Genomic DNA, 15,178 nt, shown 5'->3' with positions numbered 1-15,178 from the left:
TCTCCTGTATATATATACAGTGCACAGTACTACTTCTCCTGTATATATATATACAGTGCACAGTACTACTTCTCCTGTATATATATACAGTGCACAGTACTACTTCTCCTGTATATATATATATACAGTGCACAGTACTACTTCTCCTGTATATATATAAAGTGCACAGTACTACTTCTCCTGTATATATATACAGTGCACAGTACTACTTCTCCTGTATATATACAGTGCACAGTACTACTTCTCCTGTATATATGCAGTGCACAGTACTACTTCTCCTGTATATATACAGTGCACAGTACTACTTCTCCTGTATATATATACAGTGCACAGTACTACTTCTCCTGTATATATACAGTGCACAGTACTACTTCTCCTGTATATATATATAGTGCACAGTACTACTTCTCCTGTATATATACAGTGCACAGTACTACTTCTCCTGTATATATATATACAGTGCACAGTACTACTTCTCCTGTATATATACAGTGCACAGTACTACTTCTCCTGTATATATATATACAGTGCACAGTACTACTTCTCCTGTATATATATACAGTGCACAGTACTACTTCTCCTGTATATATATATACAGTGCACAGTACTACTTCTCCTGTATATATACAGTGCACAGTACTACTTCTCCTGTATATATATATACAGTGCACAGTACTACTTCTCCTGTATATATATACAGTGCACAGTACTACTTCTCCTGTATATATATACAGTGCACAGTACTACTTCTCCTGTAACTCTTTTATTTTATATGAAAGTATAAAACATAACATAAATCATCAAAGTCAACAGAAACAATCGCTGGTCCAGCCGACACCTCGCACCTCGCACCTCACGCCTCACACTGACACAATACACATAATAATAACAGAAAACATCCCTCACCGGGATCATAACAGAAACTAAAAACTGACCCTGCCGGTCCACTGCCAGGAAAATGCAACACAAATAAACCAGTAATAAGCAATATAATATATACAATAAGCATAACCAAAATCAACAATGACGACAACATAATTTTTTTTTGTTTTTTTTTTTTGTAATTTTTTTTTTTTTTCATTTTGCAATTTTTTTTTTTTTGTAATTTTTCCCCTCCTCCTCCCCATTAGCACTCCCCCTCCACACCCCAAGTCCCAGTGTCCATTGTCCATAGTGTCCGACATACTCACCCCCCCCCACCCCACCTAACACCCCCCTACTATCACAAAAAATATATATTAATTAATGATAATATAAAACACAACAATTCAAAAACTACACAAATTATCATTATTATTCCCACAAAGCCCAAGTTCGGCGCCTGCAAGCCCCACATCTACCGGATCCTCAAAACAAAACAAAAATCTGCAGTGTCAGCATCAGCCCAACACCAGGAGCGGAGATGACAGACTAAGGGACACTAAAGGAGAACCCCCTCCAAAAGAGAGAGGCCCTCCCCGTGCCCAGCCTCTCATACTCCAGAGAGCGCACCTTCACCAGGTCACCCAGAATGTTCCTAACCACCTCATCCACCGGGAGGATTTTATTCTGAGCTGATACTAAGCACCGTGCGTTCCACGTGTGGTACCTGACCACTAGACTAGCTAGAAATAAAGTGCATCGGTCCCGGCCACCCAGGCCTCTGAATGCTCCATAGGCCCACTCCGCATAGGAGAGACCGGCCAACCCGGGCCAATGGATGGAAGCGCCCACCCGGTTGTACACCTCTCTGTTAAAAGGACAATGAAGCAGGAAGTGGTCCATGCTCTCCAGCAGGCCACCGCACTCCAGCCGGGGACAACCCCTTTCCTCAGAGCTCCTACACTTCAGATTGTCCCTCACACACAGCTTTCCATGGAAGCAGCGCCAAGCCAAGTCCCAAAACTTCAAGGGGATCCTGATGGAATTCAATAAACTCAAACCCACCCCCAGATCCCGACTTGGGCAATCCCTGAGGGCCAGAGGCTTCTGGAAACGGGCAAACAGAACCCTCTTGTCAAGGACTTTCCTCGACATGGTCCTGATCTCCCACATTCCCAGACCCCACCGGCGAATCACCTTCAGAACCGGGGTAGAGTAAGCCGGAAGATGCCCATGCGGTGTACGGAGATCCTTCACTTGTCCTCCTGTCTCCCATTCCTGGAAGAAAGGCCGAAACCATCCCCTGCAGGAGTATACCCACGGAGGAGCCCTCTCTTTCCAGAGGTTTGCTACATTGATCTTAAGAAAGGTATTCACTAGGAACACCACAGGGTTGACCATACACAACCCTCCTTGTCTCCTCGTGCGGTAAGTAACCTCCCTCTTGACTAGGTTCAGCCTATTCCCCCATAACAGCTGGAAGAACAGACTGTAGACCCGAGCCCAGAGAGGCTGTGGCAAGACACATACACTGCCCAGATAAATCAGCAATGGGAGCAGGTAGGTTTTGATCAGGTGAACCCTTTCTCTGAGGGTCAAAGACCAACCCTTCCACTGGTTAACCTTCTGAGTGGCGATCTTAAGCCTGCCGTCCCAGTTTTGCATGGGGTAATCCCCAAATTCGATGCCGAGAACTTTGGCGGAGTCCTGGGGCCCTGGAAGAGTGTCCGGGAGATCAAAGCCTGGACCTCCCTCTCCCAGCCAGAGACTCTCACACTTATCCCGGTTGATCTTGGACCCAAAAGCCTCCGAGTAGCGGTCAACCTCCGACATCACCCATTGCGCCTCCCCTCTCGAGGACACAAAAACAGTGACATCATCGGCATACGCTACCACCCTTAGAGTGGCTTCCGGTGCCGCCTGGTCCATCCCGACTCCCACCAACGGGCCACGATCAACCCTCCTAAGGAATGGGTCAATCGCGAACACGTATAGAAGTGGGCTCAGAGGACAACCCTGGCGAACACCAGACCCGACCTCAAAAGAGCGGCCAATCCAACCGTTCACAAGCAGGAAACTCTCTGCCCCTGCGTACAAAACTTTCAGCCAATTGACAAACTCCCCCGGCAGGCCATACCTCAGAAGGACAGACCAGAGGTACTCGTGGTTAACCCGATCAAACGCTTTTGCCTGATCCAAGGACAGCAAGTACCCCTTCCAGTTGCCAGCCCTGCCCTGCTCCACTGCCTCCCGAACACAGAGCACAGCACTAAATGTACTGCGGCCTGGAACAGAGCAGTGCTGGGTCCCCGAAAGGAGCCGGGGTGCAAACTGCACCAGCCGATTAAACAGCACCTTTGCCAAAACCTTTCTGTCCGTATTGAGAAGCGCTATGGGCCGCCAGTTCTCAATACGAGATCGGTCCTTACCCTTTGACAGGATGATCAGGGCAGACCTCCTCATTGACTTCGGCAGAGCGCCCGAGGAAAGACATTCATTGAATACCTCAGTCAAGAGGGGAACCAAGGCGTCCTTAAAGGTCTTATAAAACTCAGATGTTAAGCCATCCGGGCCTGGCGATTTCTTGAGGGCGAGCCCTTCAATCGCCCGGCTGACTTCCTCTTCCCTGATCATCTCTGTCAAAACATCAAGAGAGGGGTCTACTCCTGGCTCAGGGACAGTTTCTGCCAGGAAAGCCGACATCACATCCCAATCTAGATCCTTCCTGCCCAAGAGGTGCGAGTAGAAGGATCTGACGACCTCCAGAATCCCTGATCTGGACCTTTTCAGGGATCCCGTACTGTCAACCAGTCCTGTGACAACTTTACCATTCACTGACATCTTGCAGTTTCTGTAAGGGTCGGGCGAGCGGTATTTCCCGTAATCCCTCTCAAAAACCAAAGATGCGTGTCTATCGTACTGACACCTCTTCAGCAAGGATTTCACTCTGGAGATGTCCTCACGACTACCTCCAGTCGAGACGAGATGCTCGAGTTTCCTCCTCAGGCCCTGATACAGGCGGTACCTGTCCAGGCTCCTGAGGCTCGAGAGCTGGCGGAAGAATCTCGCCACCCTTTTCTTGAGCATCTCCCACCACTCTGACTTACTGCTACAAAGGCCCAGCAATGGTACCTGGCTCTGAAGAAAGTCCTCAAACGATTGTCTTATCTCTGCTTCTTCCAGGAGAGACAAATTGAGCTTCCAGTAGCCTCTTCCCATCCAGGGGGGTCTCTGTAACATTCAGAGAAAACAAAATTAGACAGTGGTCGGAGAACTCCACCTCAACAACGGACACTGCTGAAGAAATGGCTTCCTCCTTTAAATAAAACCTGTCTATTCTAGACCTGCAGCTACCCCTATAATAGGTGAACCCCGCATGGCCTGGGGTGTGCCGGATGTGGACATCCACCAGGCGAGCCTCACTAGCTATGCTATTAAGTGCTACGCTATCATAAGTCAGCGTGTCTATGGAACCTCCCCTATCTTGGAGCCTTGTGACAGCATTAAAGTCTCCTCCAAAGACCACCTGCCGACTTGTAAAAAGGTAGGGCTTGATCCTCATAAAGAGACACTTTCTACTCCAGCAAGACTGGGGACCATAGATATTAATAAGACGAAGTTCTTGTCCCTTCATGAGGACATCCAGGATCAGGCACCTCCCCATTTCTAACTCAATAACCCGTCGGCATTCTACCGGTGCGGTAAAAAGTACCGCCACTCCGCTATACGGCTCGGCCGCAGGAGACCAATAGGAAGGCCCGTGTCTCCATTCCCTCTTAGCTTTATACACGGCCGCCAAATCTGGCAGCCTGGTCTCCTGCAAAAATAAAATGTCGGCTTCAACGCGGCCGAGAAAATCAAAGGCCGCAAATCTAGCCGCATCAGACTTAATGCTGGCGACATTAATGGACGCCAGCGTCAACGGAGTGGGTGCCGCCATCAAGAGTGATTGAGTTAGATGGCTTTCTTTTTCCCACCCCCCTCCTTACCACCGTCTGACGAGGAGCAACCTCTACGCTTTAGGGAGACAGACATATCCATTGCCCCCTTGGTCACCCCACCGTCAGACTCATCGTCCCCATCAGCAGACTCCGGGCCAGTTTCCCCCCTCAAGGACCTTTCATCCTCCGAGGAGGGAGACTCGGTGCCCCCCACAGGACCTACCGCCACTGACTCCGGATCCTTACCCTCTACCTCCTCTTCCGAAGAGGAGATATCCTTGAGGGCTTGGAAACGGTTTGAGAGAACAATCAAAGGGGAGGTGGTTTGGCCTTCCTTTGAAGCGGCTGCAGCTTTTACAGTTTTGCGTTTTTTCTTTTTGGCACCCTTCTTACGTTTTTCATTTAGCCACCTCCTATTGTCCTCATCCATACTCTCATAAAGAGAGGAACCAGTGGTGATGGCCTCTTCCTCTTTCTCCAGCCTCCTGACCTCTTCATCCAAGTCCTGTTCCCCAGGGCCTCAGCTGCGGCAGCACTTGTCTCAGGAAGAGGGCTATGGCTCACCCCAGCAGCCTGGGGCTCCCCAAGCTCTCTGCTCCTTCGACGGCCTTCAAGTCGCCTCAACTTAGAAGGCGGCATGGTTTTGCCTTTCTTCCTTGGCCCCTCTGCCCCTTCAGCCCTAGCAGAACCCTCCACAGCAGGAGCAACCCCTCGGCTCTCTCCCACTGGGGCTCCGACTATATTGGCAAAGGAGCGAGGGCAGCGACTGAACGGGTGACCAAGCTCACCACACAGATGACACCTGATCTGCTCACAGTTAGCGGCAAGATGACCAACCCCACCGCACAATGCGCACTTCTGCACATGGCAGTTGGCGCTAAAGTGCGTGGGATCACCGCATCTGTGGCAGACCTTTGGCTGCCCCTGGTAAAAGATCAGGATTCTGTCCCTCCCCAAGAAAGCTGAGGAGGGAATGTGGGTGACCGTGCCTCCTGAACGCCTCAACTTAACCATGAAGGTCCAGGCTCCTGACCAGATGCCAAACTCATCCAAATTCTTTTTCGGAACTGCCACCACTTCGCCATACCTGTTCAACCAGGTCATAATATCCATGCATGAAAGTGACTCATTACATGTTAAAACGGTCACTCTCTTGACCTCATTTTGACGGGACACCGCTTGCACAGCGAAATCCCGCCAGCCGGGCTCATTGCGCTTCAGCTCATAATTCGACCAAAAGAGCTCAAGGCCCTCCGGCCGAACAAAGCTGATGTCAAAAATGGGGGTGCCATAGGGATGTATCAAGGCAAAGATGTCAACTGCCTTGAAGTTCATCTTCAGAAGGAGCTCTACTACTTTTGCCCTTGGAGGACACGCATCACTGCCCCTCCAGCGAAGACGGACCACATTCCTACGAGTCCCCACTGGCCCGGCTGTCGGGAGAGACCACACAGTGTCTCCCCCTCTTTCCTCTCGGAAGGCTGACAGGCCAAACCTGTCTATCCAGAAGGATAAAACAACCTCCTGCCCCTCTACATTCATCGTTCTCTCTCCCCTTCTGAGGGCCTCCAGGAGGCGCCGTTGCAACATGCCGTCCCCAAAGTCTGGTGATGGGGAGGATACACCAGCAGCCCCAGCAGCGACACTCGCATAACTGCGCGGCTGAGATGCCGCCACTGGGGGGGCAGATGGACCAGCCCCCACTGACCCTACAGACCCACCACCTACAACAACATTACCACCACCATTCACACCACTATTCACACTACAAGATGGTACACTAGCTTCCACACATACACCGGCTTGACCAGCTGCAGTCTTTGCCGCAGGGGATAGGACTATCTCCCCAGGACAGGCGGCCGACCACAGGCTTGAGACAGTCCCATCCAGTCCAGCGTCCTTTTGTTTTCCTCCAGGAGGATCGGGTCCCTTTGCCCCAACTGCCCCTTCACACAGCGGCAACCGCTTAGCAGATGCCACAGGTTCCAGGTTTCCAGCACTCACAGCGGACTCTAGTGCCAGGCCGCCCCCCCCTCTCACTGAGGGACGGACCTGAACACCAGAACCAGAACATGCCGTGCCCGCCGCCGGGCCGCCCTCACTGTTCGGCCTCATTGCCGATGTCTGCCCCACGCCACCTTTGCTACCACAAGCAGAGATGACGTCTGTTGCCATTAGCGATGCCACAGGTTTTATCTTCCCACTCCCTTGCTCAGGGTCCACAACAGAACTCGAGCTGGGGCGGGAAGTGGGACTCGCACAACGGGCTTTCCCTGCCGCTGGCGGTGGGGCACATACACCAGTCTCACCTCCTCTCTGGCCGAGATCTTCTTAGCCTTGGTCTTTATTTTCATCTCCGGTCCCAGATCATCACCAAACGCCATGTTCTCCATATAGACCGGAGACTCGAGGAGGCGAATTTGCGCCATCAGCCTCCCACCCCGGCCGCTGGTGTCATCTTCCCCCTCACCAGCAGAGCTGGAGTCTGATGGTAGAGCCACCTGCTCTGCAGAGGGCCCGCTGTACGGAGTCTGCTGATGTTGCTGCAGACTATCAGATGGACACTGCTGATGTTCTGGTGCAGTCTCTTCCACTACCTCCTCATCCATCTGTGACTGGAGGCCCCTCAGTCTCCGGGTTTTCTCCTCCTCCATGGCCCGGAACCGGTCATCGTTCTCCATCTTCTCTCTGAAGGGGCCGCTGTGCTGCAGGATGATGGTCTTCCTTCCCTCCAGAGAGTTGATGTTTTTCTTTAGCCGCTTTACAATGTCCGCTAGCTCCACCTTGCTGGTCCTGGTCGCTGTAGCCATCTTGGCCCGGGTCTCTCGCAGCTCCTTCCGGAGCCGCCACAAGGTCTTACTGGCTTCCTCATACTCACGGAGGTTCTTGACAATGCGGGTGCTATAGGTGACATTAGGCTACCGGGCCTTGCGCACCCACCAGTCCTGGTCACCCCCGTGAGTACTTAGCTGTGAGGCTGCTCCAGAAGGAGCGCTGCTGGGTCCTGCCACCTCACCTCCACCTGGGGCCTTTCGGCGTCCACGGTTTTCTGGCTGCGACCCATGTGGAGCTGCACTGCTGCGACTCCGCTCGGACCTTCTCACTGCGGCTGGCTTGGCCGGTTGCTGCTTCTCTCCAGCTCCCGCCGGCCTAGTCCGGGAACTGGAGGCCTTGGACTGGTGTCCGCTGCTCATTCCCAGGACCTGCACTCTCCCTGGGGAGAAAATACAGGCCCTGGCTGGTCTGGGATCTCCTGGCTCTCACTCACACACAGAGCACCTGGAGCTGCAATCAGAACCAGAACCACACCCACAGGCTGAGCACTTCCTTCTCCTGTATAGATGGGCAGTGCACAGTACTACTTCTCCTGTATATATGGGCAGTGCACAGTACTACTTCTCCTGTATATATATACAGTGCACAGTACTACTTCTCCTGCATATATGGACAGTGCACAGTATTACTTCCCTCCCCCTGTGTGTTGGGTCTGATTCTCTGGATCTTATTCTTGATGTTTTCCTCCTATCAGTTGCGTTTTGTTCGCATTACATTTCGAGATGGATCTTCCCGTGTGTCTAATCGAGGGCAGAACAGATGGAAAACTTCAGGTTAATGCAGAAGCCATCGAGATCTTGTCCAGGATCAGGCAGCCAGTGGTGGTGGTGGCCATTGTGGGTCTGTATAGGACAGGGAAGTCCTACCTCATGAACAAGCTGGCCGGATCTCAGAAAGGTGAGACCTCTTTAATATACAGAGGGAGCAGGTCCAGGGATGTCACGTATGGTACATCTCGCCCTTCTCCATCTGACCTCCATGTTTTTCTTATACACAGGCTTTGACTTGGGGTCAACAGTACAAGCTCAGACCAAAGGCATCTGGATGCGATGTCTTCCTCATCCTACCAAGGAAGGTCTCACTCTGGTCCTGCTGGACACAGAAGGTCTGGGTGACGTGGAGAAGGTCAGTCTACAGGAGGAAGCTCGTAGGTCCCGTTCTCCTCATGGGTTATTATAATTGGTTGTTAGTCTTAAAGGCTTTCTCCATATCACATAGAAAACCTGGAAGTATTGGTGTCCCCTCTTGTTGGATTGGTTGACATCTGTAGCCTCACCGCACCCTACATACACATCTATAAATACGTATCAGACATTTCAACCACAAAGTTTTACAACCAAAATATTTCAATATTTTTGGGGGCAGCACAAGAGAAGTTTTATGATCTTATATTACAGGGAGACAAGAAGAATGACATGTGGATCTTCTGCCTGGCCGTCCTGCTGAGCAGCGCCCTGGTCTACAACAGCAAGGCCGTCATTGATGAAGATGCCATCGAGAAGCTTCAGTATCCTTAAAGTGAAGACATGGACCTTCTTGTCCTCCCTGTAAATGCCGCAGGGGTTTCCAGAATTCCTTGTTCTAGATATTTACTATTTATCAGAAATGATGTGAGAAGAGCAAGGTCCTGGTCAGTAGAGTCCTCAGAGCAAGGAAGCACAATAGATGGAGCAGCGCTCGGCCAACCATCTACATCTATATAGCTGGAACCTTCTGCCCGTATTGTGTCTCCGCAGATCATCACACACTCTATATATCTTTACTGGAGAAGCTTCTTACCCTGAGAGCCAGAAACCAAACTCTATGAAAATGTTCTATGTCTCTTCAGATTTGGTTACCACACTCTCCTTTGGTCGCTTTGGCAATATGGAGGATGTTCGACAAGGATAGAAGGTCAACAAGGGCCTGTGTTCTCCCGAATCATTTGGAGAACAATAGATGGTGAGATAAAGGCCACCTCCCTGAATGGGCTGACTAAAGGGGTGAGTGGTATCCAAACTTGAAGAGGGACATCAGATCATCGCCTGGAGATCTATTGTTCCTTTTGGTCATTACACATCAGTAACCATAACTTTCTTCTCTTCTTGTCTCTTGTGGTGTGGCCTTCTGACTACTTCTTCTCTCTCCCTTCCTGACATTGTGGTAGAGTCCTACAAGCCGCATGACCACAGGACAAGTGTTCTGATCTTTCAATGTGTTATTCCCCTGCAGGACACTTATCCCCTACCTACCGTAGTCAATATGGGATGAGCATCAGATGACAACGCACAGTAATAGAGAGACTGAGAGATCTGAGGGTCATTGAATGGAGCCGTGGAGGGCATGAGTGGAGCACCATTCCCTTATATGAACCTCGGTAGAGGAGTTGCTGTCGATGTGGCGCACACTGGTGAATGAAGTCAGTAGTGGTCCTCAAGCTAAACATTTTTTATTGGAATCTCAAAAACACACAACGCGTTTCGGACTCTCAAAGGATTCCTTTTTCAAGTAATATGAGGCTGAAAGCTCTGGTCTTATAGCTCCGGCTATCGGGATATATACCTCCGGCAAGCCCTCCAAGACCAGAGCTTTCAGTCTAATATCAATTGAGAAAGGAAAAAGGATTCCGAAACGCGTTTTGTGTTATTGAGATTCCAATAAAAAAAAATTTCACTTGAAGACCACTACTGACTTCATTCACTACCAGTGTGCGCCGCATTGACAGCAACTCCCCTACTGACTATACCTGATCCAGACTGGTGTGGCTACTGTGTTCTGAAGATCCAGTCGACTAGCAGCACCATGCGGTACCTCCCTCACGCTTTCCACTCGTGTTGTGCCTGGTACTAGCACAACTCTATCTGGTGAGCCTCATTCTTACTATCTCACCATCTTCTGACCATTTCTACTAAATCCTACTCTATGAGCGCTTTCTGGTCCCCCCCTGTCCGCCTTTTCTCTTCTTATATGAACCGGACAGGACATTGGCCTTGCAGAGCCCCATAGAAGGAAATCGGACCTCCGGTCACCTCCATTCTTTTATGGGGAGGATCCACCGTTCTCCTAGTCTCTGGGAGTCCCGCCGGTCGACCTGTCAGAGACTTGACACTTATCTAATAACACTTTTTGCCAGTGAGACCCTCGTCTTCTAATCTTTAATTCACATGTGCAGTTATGTGGGCGAAATGGCTGAACTTATAAAAGTGAAGTCTAAAGACAATGATGATGATGAAGCAGAATATTCCAGATACTTCCCCATCTTCATATGGGCCGTGAGAGACGTCACCCTCAAACTAGAGTTCAATGGGAAGCCAATAACTGAGGATGAGTATCTGGAGAACGCCCTGACCCCACAGAAAGGTGAGGAACCAGCAATCATTGTTATCTGTAACATATGTTAGGTTCCTCAGTTGTAACCAAGTGATGAAGCGGATGAAGTCAAAGTATTTGCAATTTTTTTGCCATTCTTGATACGGGGGAAGTTGAAAACCTCAAACACACGACCTCTGCTCTACTAAGGGTCCGAACGCTGCACTTTGTTCAGGTTCCCCGAATATTTCCTTTTTGCGCCGAATTGCCCCAGGATTTTGGCGCACGAGATCGGTTTTTGGCGCATCAGCGCCGGCTTTCACGTGACAGAAATCCGGGGGCGTGGCCGTCGGACAACCCGACGGATTCGGACAAACCGCGGAATTTAAAAAAGGATTTGTGTCGCAAGATCAAGCACATGCAGCAGGAAGAAGAAGGTGAACTCCGGCAGACCTCGGCACAGCAGCGATATGGGAAGGAACTCGGACGCACGATGTTAGTAAATCGCACCGAATCCTCGTTGGACAATGTGCCGCGGGATCACGACAGGACCGGGTAAGTAAATCTGCCTCATTGTGTCCAGGAGACTGGCACACATTTACAACCACTAATCATATTGGGGCAGGTTTATCAAGCTGTCCAAAAATAATAATCTTCTTAGTTGCCCATTTACAGCTCAGCTTTCATTTTAAAGGGGAGCTGTAATTGGTTGCCATGGACAACTAAGTTCATTCTTACTTTTAGACAGCTTGAAAAATCTGCCCCATTGTGTTTTTTTTTTTAATTTTCCTGCAAAGCTAAAAATGAGCTGAAAAGTTCCGAGAAGCTCGACCAGCACAATAGGTACAGAGACTGCATCCGCATGTATTTCAAGAGTCGCAAGTGCTTCATGTTTGACCTTCCAACGGGGGATAAAGAGGTTCTCCAGAACATGGATGAAGTGTCTGAGGAGAAGCTAAGTCATGAGTTTAGAGTCCAGACCAAAAAATTCTGTGACTACATTTATACTAAAGCTGAAGTCAAGTGTGTGGACGACGTACAGAAAGTGACCGGGGAAAGTGAGTATCTGCTCAATGCGTGAGTCAGGTCTGAGATTGTCTAGATGTAGATTGTGGATGTGTGACCTGTTCATTGCTCCTAGTTCTGGCCAACTTGGCCACCATGTACACTGAGGCCATCTGCTCCTCCAATGCTGCCTGCGTAGAGGACGTGGTGACCAATATATCTGTGGCTGAAAACACCAGAGCTGTGGAGGAGGCCACACAATACTATGAAGAGAAGATGAAAGGAAGTGTCATATTCCCCACCGAGACCCTGGAGCAGATCATAGAGATCAGTGAGGAGTGTGAGAAGGAGGCGCTGAAGATATTCATGAAAAGATCCTTCAAGGACAGTGACCGCCGGTTCAATAAAAAATATTTGGTAGGTTGAACATTAACAAATGTCCAGATGTGAGATTTTTCTGTCTGTTACTGATGATGGTGAAGCCGAAGATCTTTATTCATTTATCTATAGGAAATTATTCAGGAGAAAAAATCTGAAATCTTCAGGAGAAATGACACAGAGTCTCGATCATATTGTGAAAAATTGATTAAGAACATTTCTGAAGACCTGGAGATGGCCATAAATCAAGGGTCGTATGCGAAGTTAGGCGGTTACCAGAAGTATAAAGAGGAAATGGAGCGAATAGAAGAGAAATACAAGAAAGAGCCGAGGAAAGGCACCAAGGTGGGCGCGGGGCACATCATACCACCGGCCCCACAGTCAACTTGTCTCCTTTTTCTAATAATCTCATTTCAACCATTTTTTAGGCAGATGATGTTCTTAAGGAGTTTAAGGAGTCCAAGGAAACCTTAGGCATCACCATTTTGAAGACTGACAACACCCTCAGCGATCAGCAGAAGAAAGCAGAAGGTAACAGGAAAACCTCAGCCCAATGTTACAAAAAATAGTCAACGTTCTCATGAAACATCTCGAGTAAATTTTGGGGGAATTCGTTATGAGCTCCAGTTTTCTGGTGGAGACTTTAGTAAATCTGTCGGGCCGGGTGTTCACGCTCCTGTCCGCCCTCTGCCCGCCTGCTCCTTGACATGCCCAAAGGGACATGTGGGTCAGGGAGGCCACAAAACTGTCAAGAACAGAGATATTCATGTGCCTTCTCTGCCAGAAAACTGAGTTTGACATCTGAGTCTATATCGTAGCTGGAAACACAAAAAATGGAATCCACCGTTGGAAGATCCGTGGTCACGGTGGCTCTTAGTTTCTCTTTCGTTTTCTCCTTGAACCTTTGGCCTCTCTCTAACTTTTTCTATATATATTCCCGCTTGCCTTTGCTCGCTATGAGTCTTGCTCCATTAACTCCTTCTTTTCTTCTCTATGGACCTCACTTTCTCTAGAGACGTCTCAGTTTCCCTGCTCAATGGAGTTGTCTATCTCTGCTCTTTGTACCTCTGCATTTCAAGTCTCAGTCTTATTGACTTTTCTGGGTTTCAGTTCAAGATGTAGATATGATAAAACCAGAGGCATATAGAGTAGACAGGTGTGGACTGATGGAGAAGTCTTCTTACTAGTCATTTCTTCTCTTTGATCAGAAGTGAAAGCGGAAAGAGAAAAGCGGGAACTACAGACAAAGATGAAAGAAAGGGAACTATCTGAGGAGAATAAGAAGATGGAGTATCAAAGGAGAATCATTGAGGAGAACTTTAGAGAAATCCTCGAGAAGGAGAAACACGAGAGACGCTTAATGCTGGAAAACATCAAAGATCTCATGAGGAATAAAGAAAGGGTAAGTCCTGAAATGCACAAGTCCACCTCCAGGTCTTCTCATAAAAACTAATCCGAAAACCAAGCACAAACTGGACATGGAAGTCTTGTTGGACCAGTGGTTTGAACCTTAACAGTTCTTTATGATCCGAAGAGAAATTCAGAGGATTAACAGGGAAAACTTAGTCTCGGAAACAGTAATGAACCCAAAAGATCCAGCAGAAGATCATGTCAGGAGACTGCATAGACAGGTAGATTTGGCCAAACATGACTTACCTGGATCTTCCATCTAGAGTTCAATCTGTTGTTACATAAACAGAAGTTAAATGATTGATTATTGGATGATTTATTAGTAAAATGTGCAGTTGGTTTGTGGATAGAAATCAGAAGTTGTTGTTGTTGTACGGGAGGGAGTTCAATGTTCTCCAGTCTCTCGGAATCAGAGAAGGATCGTTCTGTCCCGGTGTGATATCGGCTGCTCTGGACTTCACGCCTGATACCATAGAATAGAATTTTTAACATTATAAAGCCAAGACGCATAATATGGCAGGACAATTATTGGACATGAGTAGAGAATAATATACAACAATACAAATTGACCTAATGGGGGGGGGGGGGGTTACTTTTTTAAAATAACAGGAAGGGAACAATTTTTCTTCCAATCTTGGTTAATTTCCCCATATCCTGTTGGCGCCATTTCCCTCTCTGCCATTTGGTAACGCTGCTTCTCTCTCCTCAGGAGCGAGACCTGTACAGGTACCAAGGATACGAGGAACACGCCAGGATGTACCAGGAGCAGCTCCATGACCTGGGAAAGAAGCAGGAAGAGGCAAAGTCATCCTCATGGGTTTCCGGTGTAGCCAATGTGTTTGGCTCCGTCGCTGAGTATTTCCTACCACGAGCTGTCACTGTGGGCGTAAACTTCGTCTCAGGATTGATTAAAAAGCTTTAGAAATAACTTTCCAAAGCTGCGGCCGATCCTTCAAATAAAAAATGAGATTATTATCTGATAAGGACGTCAAATAAAATCTGTGCTCCACATTGTTGTCTCCAGTCCTCCTTACACCACTCCAGCAGGTAACAATCCAGGACAACCTCAGTCCATTTTACCAGAGATGAAGCTTTACTTTACTTTAGTTTTCAGGGCCAAAAGACAGCGAGGAGATGACAGCGATGACAGCAGCCACGGAGATATAGATGAATGTAGTGTTGGACTGGACCACCAGAGTCCCAGAGGATCCTCCGGTGGGCCCTGGCTCAACCCAATACAGAACCCAGAGGTCCTTCAGAAAACACCACGATTTGGAGGCTGCTAGAGTATATTTTCTGGTAACTAATAAGAGTGGGCCCCCAAATTGATTTTCTCTGGTGAGCCAAAGGAAACCCAGTCTGACACTGGATGAATGCACCACCAAACCCAGATAGGACACCTCCACTCATCTACATATTGTCCATTCAGCCCCACGTAGCAACCAGACCTCCTCAGCCTT

General features: G+C 48.8%; 1 protein-coding gene across 2 annotated transcripts in view; it reads left to right on the top strand.

Annotated features, from left to right (window-relative positions):
- The window catches only part of LOC140076265 (guanylate-binding protein 6-like), a 46,257-nt gene extending 31,528 nt beyond the window's left edge, over positions 1-14,729 (top strand). The window contains exons 1-11 of one of the 2 annotated variants that reach the window (XM_072122814.1): positions 2,267-2,289; positions 8,332-8,534; positions 8,635-8,762; positions 9,035-9,144; positions 10,789-10,976; positions 11,723-11,983; positions 12,067-12,347; positions 12,441-12,653; positions 12,737-12,839; positions 13,517-13,710; positions 14,428-14,729. In XM_072122814.1, the coding sequence (XP_071978915.1) occupies positions 8,360-8,534; positions 8,635-8,762; positions 9,035-9,144; positions 10,789-10,976; positions 11,723-11,983; positions 12,067-12,347; positions 12,441-12,653; positions 12,737-12,839; positions 13,517-13,710; positions 14,428-14,640 (1,866 nt within the window). In that variant the 5' untranslated portion in view covers positions 2,267-2,289; positions 8,332-8,359 and the 3' untranslated portion in view covers positions 14,641-14,729. Of the gene's footprint in view, positions 1-2,266; positions 2,290-8,331; positions 8,535-8,634; positions 8,763-9,034; positions 9,145-10,788; positions 10,977-11,722; positions 11,984-12,066; positions 12,348-12,440; positions 12,654-12,736; positions 12,840-13,516; positions 13,711-14,427 lie in introns of those variants that run through there. The other variant, XM_072122813.1, reaches the window with a different exon arrangement.
- The last annotated feature ends 449 nt before the right edge of the window (positions 14,730-15,178 follow it).

The sequence above is a fragment of the Engystomops pustulosus genome, chromosome 8, assembly GCF_040894005.1.
Source record: "Engystomops pustulosus chromosome 8, aEngPut4.maternal, whole genome shotgun sequence".
In the NCBI taxonomy this organism is placed as follows: Eukaryota; Metazoa; Chordata; class Amphibia; order Anura; family Leptodactylidae; genus Engystomops; species Engystomops pustulosus.
Note: the sequence above shows the minus strand (reverse complement) of the source record. Positions and strands in the feature narration are given on the sequence as shown.